General features: G+C 28.4%; 1 protein-coding gene across 1 annotated transcript in view; it reads left to right on the forward strand.

The window, feature by feature from the left end:
- LOC100200028 (glycerol-3-phosphate dehydrogenase [NAD(+)], cytoplasmic) overlaps nucleotides 1-12,617 on the forward strand; it is a 48,680-nt gene extending 36,063 nt beyond the window's left edge. Inside the window, exons 6-11 of the mRNA XM_065809984.1 lie at nucleotides 698-836; nucleotides 927-1,039; nucleotides 1,108-1,148; nucleotides 2,560-2,749; nucleotides 12,046-12,152; nucleotides 12,234-12,617. Of these exons, the coding sequence (XP_065666056.1) occupies nucleotides 698-836; nucleotides 927-1,039; nucleotides 1,108-1,148; nucleotides 2,560-2,749; nucleotides 12,046-12,152; nucleotides 12,234-12,321 (678 nt within the window). The 3' untranslated portion in view covers nucleotides 12,322-12,617. The remainder of the gene's footprint in view (nucleotides 1-697; nucleotides 837-926; nucleotides 1,040-1,107; nucleotides 1,149-2,559; nucleotides 2,750-12,045; nucleotides 12,153-12,233) is intronic.
- The last annotated feature ends 203 nt before the right edge of the window (nucleotides 12,618-12,820 follow it).

Genomic DNA, 12,820 nt, shown 5'->3' on the forward strand with positions numbered 1-12,820 from the left:
TAAGTTGATGAATACTAAAAATATAATATTTAGGTATATGTAGAATATAAAATTGATTGATTTGATTGATGTTAAATTTTAGAACATTTATTGTTAAATAATGTTCCATATGCAAGTCTTACTTTTTTGCTAGTAATTACTGTTTAAGTCTATTTTACTTTTGTTCCCCCTTTTTATTTCATTATAATAAAAATGATGTTTCTTATAAATATCAAGACTTCATACTTCTTATAAACATCAAGACAATCATATGTTTAAGTTGTTAAAATAACACTAGCAGTACATATCAACCATTTTGTAAAAAAAAAATAATTTAGTTGCAAATACGAAAAACTGCTTTTTAAATAATTAACTAATGCAAAGTTTTTTATTTTTGCAGTGTTTAAAATTTTTTCATTTATTACTCACTGACTTTTTAAAAATACAAAACAATTTGTAAATCGTAAAAATTTATTTAAGAAGTAAAACAAATTCAAATATTAGCATATTTTTATTCATTTAATTATAGACAAAACATGATAGTGTCAAACATAGAAAAATAAACAAATTATTTAAAATAAAATAAAAACAAATACAAAAAACATTCCATAACATTTTTACATGATAACATTTCTACATTGTTTCATTATTCAATTAAACTAGTTTAGTAGAAATTTATACATATTTTGGTTTATTCATTTTTACAACACACTTTTAGGGTTTAAACCAATCATCCACAAAACTAGAATGTGCCTCTAATCTTATTGCAAGTATACTTGGTATTGAATGTGGTGCATTGATGGGAGCAAATATTGCACAAGAAGTTGCAAAGGAAGAATTTTGTGAATCAACAGTTGGTATATTGCATTGTGAAATTTTAACATAAATTTAAAGTTAACTTTATTTATGTTTTGTGGGTTTTTTATAAAGTTCAAATTTTTTTTAAGGCTATAGTGACTCTGAAAAGTGGTGGATTTGGAAAGCTCTTTTTCATTGCTCTTATTTCAAGGTTAATTGCGTAGACGATGTAAATACAGTGGAGATTTGTGGTTCTCTTAAGGTAACTTTTAGATAATTTGTTTTTATCTTAATTTTTCACTATTTAAATATTTTAATTTCAATTTACAGAATGCTGTTGCTATGGCTGCGGGTTTTGTTGATGCTTTAGAGTAAGTCAAAAATCTCGTATTTTTATTATACCAAGTTTTAAATTATTTTTATTTTTTCCCTTATGTTTTTCTTAAAATATTCAATTTTTTTATGTTATTCGCCTCCTCAAGACTGAGAAGGTTACTATGGTTGAGGAGGCTTTTTTTTATATATTTAGGTTGCAACTCTTTAATTTTAAAACACAAAACTTGACAAACAAGGCTGCTATACAGAAAAACAAGTTAAGCGTGGTGCTACCAGGCCATAGTGGGGATCAAACTAGGAACTTTTTGCTTATGAAATAAGTGCTCTACTATCACCATACCTTAGTTCTTTAATTCCAGTGTTAAAATCAGTTTTAATGTTTTCAAACACCCTCATTTATGAAGGTTTGGAACAGACAACTTATTCAATTTGAGGGGATAACAAATTTTATATGGTCATAATTTTCCATAAGAGATTGTTCTATAAAATATAAAAATTATTGATGAATATAAATTTAGCTGTCAATAGTAATAAAAATCTTTTATGAACTTGTTGCTTTCACATTTGGGACAAGGGAGGTGAAAATGTAAAGCAATTACTTCAATTTTTTGCAAAATATCCTTGTTTGATATATACATAAACATATAAATGTTTAGAGTTTGCTCTATGTCTGGAAGTTAGCTATCGCAGACACTGAAAAATGCTGCATCTGTCCCTAGTATATAAATAGTGTTTTTTTTTTTTTTATGTTGGTAAAATGTTGCATTTGAGCTTTTAATTTCTGTACATATTTAATATATTTTGTATGTATACCTTGATACTATTGTTATTGTTTTTAACAATTTTACAAAATGTCGTATAGAAGTAGAGCACTAGCTACATAAGCAAGAAGTTCTGAGTTCGATCCCCACCACATCCTCGGTAGCTATCCTTTGTAGCACATCCTTGAAACTAGTTTCTCAATTATTTTGCCAGATATAGATATGATATTTTATGACCAACTGAAATAAAATCATATCATATGCGGTGGTGGTGTAGTGGTAGAGCGCTTGCCTCATAAGTGAGAAGTTCCGAGTTTGATCCCCACCAGGTTCCTGGTAGTACCGTGCTCAGCTTGTTTCTTTGCAGCTGCCTTGTTTGCCAAGGTTTGTGTTTTGGTTACATTAAAGTGTTGAGGTAAATCTTTTAGTAACCACTTAAAGAAGCCTCCTCGATTGTAGTGGCCTTCTTGGCAAAATCAAATCTATAAATCAAACTAATCTTTAAAAAATATTTTGATTTATACAGGGGTCAAAATAGGTCCTGGACTCTGGTACCCTTTACCTTGGTACCACTCTAATGTAAAAATCTTTTTTAGCTTTTACAATTTTATTTTTTGTTCATAATGCTAATCAACCATTAGAAATCATTAAAGTATCTTACAATTTTGTACTATTTATTTTAAAGTTTTGGCGATAACACAAAAGCAGCAATTATACGACTTGGGTTACTAGAAATGCAAAATTTTTGTAAAATATATTCTGAAGGTGGTCATGCAAGCACCTTATTTGAATCCTGTGGTGTTGCTGATCTTATAACAACCTGTTATGGTGGAAGAAATAGAAAAGTAGCTGAAGCTTTTGCAAGAACTGGAAAAGTAATTTTAATTTAGTTAGTGTTAACTAATGTTTTCTTAAAAGTTGTTATAAATAACATTCTATCACAAATTATTCAGGTTGATGCACGTTTAATCATTTACAGGTTTTAATAAAATGATTTTTTGACATATATATATATCTTATACTGCTGATTTAGGTGAGCAGTATGATGTCATACTGAATTAGCCTGCTACCAGGGGCTTCAGTACATACATCGACTGACTCGCAGCGGAGTGCTGCTACATCAACTGAGGGTTTGGCATGGGTCAGCAATCTTTTTATTCATTATTCTTTGTTTTCTTCTTTTTCTAAAAAAGCCGTATCAATTTAGATAAGCAAAAAAAGTGAGCAAGTGCTCACATAAATATGCTATAGTAGATATATATATATATATATATCTACTATAGCATATATATATATATATATATATATATATATATATATATATATATATATATATATATATATATATATATATATATATATATATATATATATATACAGTATCGGACAAAACGAGAGCAACCAAATAATGCTAATTTAGTTTCTTTATATAAAAGTGCTGCATTTTTTCAATTTAGAGTAATAACTATGTAACTGATTAGAGACAAAGTTCTTCAAGTTTTATTCATCACAAAGTTCATTATTTGTACACGAAAATTAATAAATTAATCAAAAGTATTAAAAAAAGTTGATTTCCTTCTGGACAAAACAAGTGCAACTCGACAAAATGTTGACCAAGCTGTATTTCGCTATCAATATTTCGTGGCGAATCCTTTGTTGTCGATCACAGCGTTGCATCTTAGAGGCATAGATTCGATCAGGTGATCAATGAAACTTTGTGGAATCGCTGCCCAGGCCTTTTGGATTTGTTCAAGCAGTTGATCCTTATTACGAACACCTTCACGATTAATTCTGCGGTTGACAATCTCCCACAGGTTCTCGATAGGATTGAGGCGACCAATCCATCACCGATAGGTGGTTGTTTTGAAACCACTGCTTGACTACTTTTGCAGTGTGTTTCAGATCGTTGTCTTGCTGAAAAATCCATTTTGTTGGCATATTCCATTTAGCATGCGGTAACATAACATCTTTCAGGATATTTTTATACATGAAACGGTCCATTATTCCATCGTTTTGATGTATTGGACCTAGACCGTTAGCAGAAAAACACCCTCAGACCATTACATTGCCTCCACCATGCTACACGGTCTTATGGCAGTAACGTAAATCGAGGCGTTTTCCGACCGGTCGATGTACACGCCAAATGTCATCGCTCCCAATGATGTTGAACTTCGATTCATCACTGAACAGGACAGTTCGCCATTTCTGCACATTCCAGTCAATATGAGATGTAGCAAACAGGAGTCTTTTCTTCTGGTTTTTTAGTGAAATCAGCGGTTTCTTTGCAGGGCGTCGAGAAAACAATCCGGCTTCAACAGCATGTTGTCTGATTGTTCGGTCAGATACAGGCAGCTCTAATTGCTTTTGTATCTTGACTGATGATATCCAGGGATCCTTCTTGACGGATCTGACGATCATAGAATCCTCTCTAGAAGTGGTGGAACGCGGTCTTCCACCTTTGTTATCTGCTGCCAACTTCCCCATAGATTGATATTTGGAATATAGTCTTGATACGGTCCATTTTTTCACGCGATATTTATCACAAATACTTTTTTGTGACATTCCACTTACGTAATCGCCAATAATTTTCTTTCTTAGTTCCAATTCAAAACTGTCGGGAGCCATTTTTGCACTTGAAGTCATAAAAATAATAAAAATAAATAATCACGCTTCTCAAGGCTTACCGTGTTACATTTACCTTGTGATGATACAATAATGCTCTGTGGAACAACGTCTTGGTTGGATGTGGACTGTATTGATGTAATGAAACACTTGTTGTATTTCACTTCTTGTATTGATGTTATTCGATATGTCTTGATAATTCTGACTGATTGACTTCCATATACTGACTGAATTACATGTCGATTTACATGTCTTTTATATAGTAAAATGAGCCTGTGTGAACCGGTTCTGGAAGGTTCTAGATGCTTCTTTTTGATGCTTCTGGAAGCTTCTGGATGCTTCTGAATGTTTCTGGATATTTCTGGATGCTACTGGAGGCTTCCAGATGCTTCTTCTGGAAACTTCTGGAAGATTCTGCATGCTTCTGGAAACTTCTGGATACTTCCTTCAATTATTAAAAAACTTCCGTGACGTTGACACGGACCAGACTTAAGAAAATGAAACAAACCAAAAAAGTTGCACTTGTTTTGTCTGCTGCAAAATGGCACTTGTCAACGAAATTCTGCCTGTGTGCTGTCACCTGTCAGCTGATTGCTCATGTCACGACATGCTATGACTCCAGACTCCTGAACTGTTTGCTGTGGTAGTATAGTTCGTTTCGTTTTTAAGACATGTAAAATTAGGAACACTTTTTAGCATTGTTCGATGTTGGTTGCAAATGTTTTGTCCAATACTGTATATATCTACTATAGTAGATGTATATATATATATATATATATATATATATATATATATATATATTTATATATATATACATATATATATATCTACTATAGTGGATGTGTATATATATATATATATATATATATATATATATATATATATATATATATATATATATATATATATAATGGTGGCCACAAAATTTTAAAATTTAAATTCCGGGACATTCCAGGACTTTTTGTTGCGTTTTCCAGGACATTTTATATCCTATTGAATGAATATTATCAATTATCTTTTCATTATATTTTTTTCATATTGATTGAATTATAGAATATTATGTTAATATTAGAGTTTGAAATATTTTGGCTGTGTATATATATATATATATATATATATATATATATATATATATATATATATATATATATATATATATATATATATATTATATATATATATATATATATATATATATATATATATTATATATATATATGATGTATTATATATATTACATATATATTATATATAAATATATACATACACACAGAGCCTAATTAAAAATAGTGGGGGGGGGGGGCAGAAGGAGCACTTTGCGAAGAGCATCACACAATTTAAAAGCCTCTTTTCTAAATTTAAGGACTTTTTTTCGGTAAGTGATAACTGAAAGAAAAAAGTAAATTAATATATTAGGATCTCAAATACATAAGTTGCCCTGCGCCTCACATTTTCTCTGATTTTAGCCCCTGTATATATATAATAGTAAAACAGAATTTTTTTATTGAAATCATGCTCTTTAATGGAACTATATAAACAAAAATGTTTACAAAAAAGATAAAACTCAACAGAATCTTTTTTTAAGCATAAAGCTTTTTCTTAACTATCAAGCTCTTGCCATTTTAACAATTTATCTTTTGATAACTTTCTTAAATCATTTGAAGTAAAACTCAAATTAAATAAAACTCAAATCCTTTTTTTCATTTGCTTTTAATGCATAACTTCTTCTTCTTTTATTAAATCATCATCTGATGCTTGTAGTAGTTTCTTCAAACAACGTCATCAATTTCAATGGAAACAGCTTCAATGGAAACAGCTTTCTTTTTAAACTTACAGTTGATAACTCTTTAACTTTTTTTTGTACTTTTCAATGCAATTTCATATTGCATTCTAGATGATGTTACAGATTTTAACATTTCTCTAGTAATTTGAATATCTGTAGCATTTCGTCCCTTTGATGACATGTGATCATTTACTATTCTTAAGGCAATTTGTGAATCTTCACTTAAATTTTCAACTAAATAATTCTTATTTACTTTAAATCCATGTTCAATGGCAGCCTGGTCATGAGAAAAACAAAATAAAATTCCAGACATCCCAAAGAGATGATCCATTTACAGGTATATGCTGAGCGAGAAAAATATCCAAGCTATCTTCATTTTTTTTGAATGACAAAAACTCTGTATCATTTTCACAAACAACATTTATTATAAATTAAAAAGACTACATTTGCTTTATCACCAACTTTTGATTTTGAATATACCAGAAGCAACTAGTTTTTGCAATAATTTAGAAAACTTTAATTTGTTACACTCTAGTTCTCCCCTATCTTCTAACTTGATTGGATCCAGACAAGATGAATACCTGACAATAAGATATTTTATTGGAGATTTTTCTAACATGTGAGTTGCAAGTGAAGATAAAAATATGCATACATCTTTGTTTAATTTCGAAATTTTGCTTCCTTTTGATGTTGATAGTCTTTTGTATTTTTGAACTTCCATATTGGCAGACAGACCAATATCAATTTTATCTTCTCCTTTGTATAACATTGGATCTGATAGAAATAGCTTCATTATTTTTTTAATTATATCAGATTTTTCTAATACATCATTCAAGTAATAGAAGACTTTAGCTACACATAAGACAATAAATTGTCAATATTTGACTTTTTTTTTTGATTTCTATAAAGCTTTTGATATGGTAGATCACAACAAATTGCTCTTAAAACTTCAAAACTTGCTTCCTATCTGGCTTACATCATAAATTGCTAGCTACCTACACAACCGTCGTTAAAGAGTAAAAATAATTAAGGATGCAACCGAATGGAAATGTATTAAAGTGGAGTCATTCAAGGTAGTGTTCTTGGACCTATTTTATTTATGTTATTCATACATGATATGGTTGATTTTTTACCCCCTGAGACAAACCTGCAAAAATATGCCGATGATATATTAACTTACATCATCTATGACTAAGGTACAAAAAACCTACCTTATTCTATTGTGGATGGGGTAGCAAACTGGGCTACTGTTAATGGTATAAAACTCAATCATTTAAAGTGCAAAACATTATCAATAGAGGAGTCGTCTCCCTAATCAAATTATAATTTAATCGCTTATTCTTTTAAACTCTAAACTTGAATAAAATAGGTACTTGCAGCTATCAACTCTAAAGTTGATAGCTGCAAGTACCTAGAAATAATAATAAACAAAAATCTTAACTGGGAGGATCAATGAATAAAAGTTCATTATACTATTAAGTCAGTACCCTACTTACTAAAGCGCCTTAAAAAAATTGGTCACACTCAATTAAACCTACTTCAAGTTCATAGATCCAACAATCTATCTCACATTCTGTACAGCGCCCCTATACTCTTATCTTGCAGTATTGCAGCAAAAAAAGAGCTACAACTATTCCACAAACAATCACTCAAAGTTATTGAGATTAATGCCATAAAATCACACCAGTTTAATATCTGTCACAATATCGAAGAGCTTATTGATAAAACAAATATAAAATTACTAAAGAAAATCCTATCTAACCCAACACATGCAATAACTTCAAAAATATCTCAAACAACAGGCAGAAACCCTGACAGATTATTATATAAAACCAATACTGCTAACACTACATTGTATCAAAAAACCATTGTATGAAAATGTATCTAAGATGATAAACCATCTTAGATACATTTTCATAGATTTCTTTACGGGAAGGACATTCATTGAGAAACTTCCACATTGCTTTCAATTTTATACCAAGCTTCTATTCAGATTTATTGATTGATTTTTTCAGGCTTCCATGAATTGTGTGGAGGCCACACATGCCAGTATCTATTAAGGCTGGGTACTCATTAAGTTCACGATCTTCTTTTACAAGTCCTAAAAGTTAAGTCGAGATACGCCTTGATTAAAAGATTTTAAAAATTGCTCTGAATTTGCACCTCTTAAAAATTGTGAGTTAAGATATCTTGTAAAAACCTGATTTGGTTCATGGTTCCAGAATCGTTCAATAATTTCCATTTGACCTTTTTGCATAGTCCAATTTAATGACTCATCAAACGATATTACAAAAGCAGGTGATAGCAATATTTCTTTATATAACAAATCAAGAAAATATGGTGCAATGCCAAATTTTGCGGTATATCCAAACTTTGTTCAACCTAGCTGAAACTTTTTTGCAATATTACTTATCATATTAATATCAGAAATTACATATCAATATTAATATCAGAAAACATTGATATAAATAGTGAGTTTAGTCACATGATCTTTGAAAAGATTTTGATGAAGCCACATGTAATACCCATCTAATTTCATTACTTGTTCATTTATAAATGCCATATCCAATATTTTAGAAGTAGATGGCTTTTCAATAAACTGAATTGTACAAGTTTTTAAAGGTGATGAAATAATTGATTCTGAAAAATAATTGCATAATGAACTTTATGAGGTACACGAGGTAATAACTTTTTAAGATGACTTTTTAATGCATTTTTACCCATATTTCTAACATTAATGTCTTTTTTACAAAAAAAACATGATGCAACTGTCATACTTTTTTTGATAATCCATTTTTTATATTCAGGTGCTTGCAACCATCTCAAATAAATACTAGAGTGCCTTGAGATTTGCATCAATTCTCGAGGCGTTCTAGTATTTATACTTTTTTTCTTAATTTATACTTAGATTATAAACTAAAAGTAATTCAAAACTTAAATATTATAATTTAATTTCACTTAAAACTCCACAATTTCAGATATAACAAAACAAAAAATTCAATATTATTATTTAATTTGCAAGACTTAAAACTCCACTATTTCAGATATAACAAAAGAAAAAAAAAAGAAAAAAAAAGTTCGAAGTAATTTAAGCAATATATTAAAAATTAGGAAAACCTTTCGAGTAAATAATAAATCATAGATAATTCTCTCTTATTTAAAATCAAATTAAAATCATTTATATATATATATTTTTTTTTTGCATAAAAAATTTAATTTTACTGCGACATTATTAGTAATTTTTAACTTGATTCAGAAAAATAAAAAATTCCAGGACATTTCAGGACATTTTTGAAAAAAATAAATTTTCCAGGACACTTGTAAAAATCCAGAACATTCCAGGACTGTGGCCACCATGTGTGTGTATATATATATATATATATATATATATATATATATATATATATATATATATATATATATATATATTTATATATATATAAATATATATATATATATATATATATATATATATATATGCATATATATACATATATATATATACATATATATATAGAGTGGCGAGCAAAATAATAGGTGCGAACCAAAAAATTAACAAATACAAGAATATCTTTGAAACAAATAAAATAAAAATTTGAATTTTTATTAGAACTTTTATTTTATTACATAAATAAACAGAAATTAATAAAAATTAAGTTATTAAATATATATAATATATTTTAATTAAAAATAAATAAATTCCACACCGAGCAAAATAATAGGTGTAAAATAAAAAATGAAGATGGAAGTCAATAGGGTTGCAAATTAATAATATTTTGTTGCATACCATTTATTTTTTAATACTTCCGTGCATCTTGACAGCATTGAATCCACTAGTTTTCTGCAAACTTCTACAGGAATGCTGTACCAAGCCTCCTGGAGCATCATCCACAGTTCATTTCTATTTTTTGGATTTTATCCAGAAATTTTAAGTTTTAACTGCCTCCATAAATTTTCAATAGGATTTAGATCCGGTGACTGAGGTGGCCATTCTAAAACTTTTACATTATTGGTCGTAAACCACTCTTTCGCAGCTTTGAATGTATGTTTTGGGTCGCAGTCCTGTTGGAAATGCCAAATTATCGGCATATTTTCTTCGGCAAATGGCAACATGACATTATTTAGTATGTCTACGTATGTATATTGGGTCATAATATCTTTGATCCAAAAAAGTGGCCCCACACCTTACTAGGAAAAGCAACCCCACACCATTATATTTCCTCCGCCGTGTTTCACTGTTTTTGCAGTGAAGCGAGGTGAAAGTTCTTGCTTTGATGGTCTTCTTACATACTGTTTTCCATCAGAATTAAATAAATTAATCTTAGTTTCATCACTCCACAAAATATTACGCCATTTTTTGGTCATATCTGGTCCCCGCCAAGTAATATGATTTTTTGCAAAAATTTTTCTTTTCATAATGTTCTTTCTACCAAGTACTGGTACTTTCCTCGGAGTTCGAGCTGGCAACTTACTTTCTAAAAGCCTTCTTCTAACTGTCCAAACACTAATATTTTCAATAATTTCATTTAAAATTTTTGTTGCTGGCTTGAATGGGTCTTTTTTTGAAATAATTGTAATGTGATCATCCGTACGCTGACACGTTTTGCGTGGTCTTCCTCTATTCTCACGTGATTTTTCTGGTTTTAAGGCATTTGTAACTTTATTTTGAGAACATCCCATCGTAACTGAAATTTCCTTGTAAGTTTTTCCTTGTTTTCTTAAATTTCTAATAAGTTTTCTTTCTATCGCTGTGCAATGTTTGCCTTGTCCCATTTTATATCTAATTCTAATTCAATACAAGTATGATATTTTATTATTTTATATAAGTTGCATAAATATTGACCTTACCTTTATATCAACAACAAATAAAAATAATAAAATGTTTTTAATCCTACAGCAAACAGGTTAAAATAAACACACACCTATTATTTTGCTCCACCAAATTTGTAGGTTAAATATATAAATAGGGTATTCCCCTCATAAATTTGTAAGAAATTGGAAATATACTGCTCTCTGTTATAATAAAATAAGCATAGTTTGTGTAGCAATCAGTTTCTAAATGTCACTTTATAAAATATACTGTAAAATGTCAATTTAAGTGAAATTTATTATTCACACCTATTATTTTGCTCGCCACTGTTTGTATATATATATATATATATATATATATATATATATATATATATATATATATATATATATATATATATATATATATATATATATATATATATGTATATATATATATGTATATATATATATGTATATATATATATGTATATATATATATGTATATATATACACACAGACAACCCTCGGAATTAGAAAAAATGATTGCCGAACTTAAACTGTTAGGGGTCGGCGAAAAATTTTGACATAAAAGGTTAATATAAAACATAGAAACGAGGTCGGCGGTTTTTTACCGACCTCAAACACTTTAAGGCCTACAATTAGGTCGGCCCTTATTCCTAGAGCTGTGTTTATATGAGGTTTGTTGTGATTTATATGTGTGATGTGTGTGTATGTATATATATATATATATATATATATATATATATATATATATATATATATATATATATATATATATATATATATATATATATATATATATATATATATATGTATATATATGTATGTATATATATATGTGTATATATATATAAATATATATATATATATATATATATATATATATATATATATATATATATATATATATATATATATATATATATATTGTTGATTTTTAAACCTTATTTACAGTCTTTTGAAACGTTGGAAAAAGAGATGTTAAATGGACAAAAATTGCAAGGTCCGCATACTGCTTTGATAGCATACAATTTTCTTCGAGAAAGAAACTTACAAGAAAAGTAAGTTTTATTTTAGAAGACATTCTTTAGGTATTTTTCAAAACTTGGCGTTATGTTTTACTATTATTTTTTCATTTTTAGTTTTCCAGTATTCAGCTCTGTCTATCGTATATGCTATGAAAACAAACCACCGTCGTTTCTAATTGATACTCTAAAAGAACGCTTTTAGCAACTGCTTTATATTTTACATTTTTCATATGTACGTGTTTTCATACGTGTTTTTGTTCTGTTTATCTTAAAGTTATTTAATGCGTGTTTCTTTTTATTTTATTATTTTTTAGTAACACTAATTTATTACTAATTGTTATATGGAGTTTTATCTTTTTTTAAATTTATTTTGTTGTTTTAAAAGTATTTATCTACACAATGTGTTTTAATATATTAATATAAATTATTACCATTTATTACGTAATCATATAACTCGCCAAATTATCTTTTTGAGCAATAATTATATAAGTAACACAACTGAATTTTTAAATTTATTGTTTTTTAGCCGGTTTCAATAAGTTTTAATAATTACCTGGTTTCTGTAAACTCCATTTTTAAGTGATTTATTTAATCTTTTTAAAAAATGCTAATCTTTTTCAAAGCGATGGAAAAGTGCAAAATCCCAAACAAATTCGCTTCTATAGCGATGACACATTTTGAACATATAAAGTTTATGTTTT

Source organism: Hydra vulgaris, chromosome 11, assembly GCF_038396675.1.
Source record: "Hydra vulgaris chromosome 11, alternate assembly HydraT2T_AEP".
Classification (NCBI taxonomy): Eukaryota; Metazoa; Cnidaria; class Hydrozoa; order Anthoathecata; family Hydridae; genus Hydra; species Hydra vulgaris.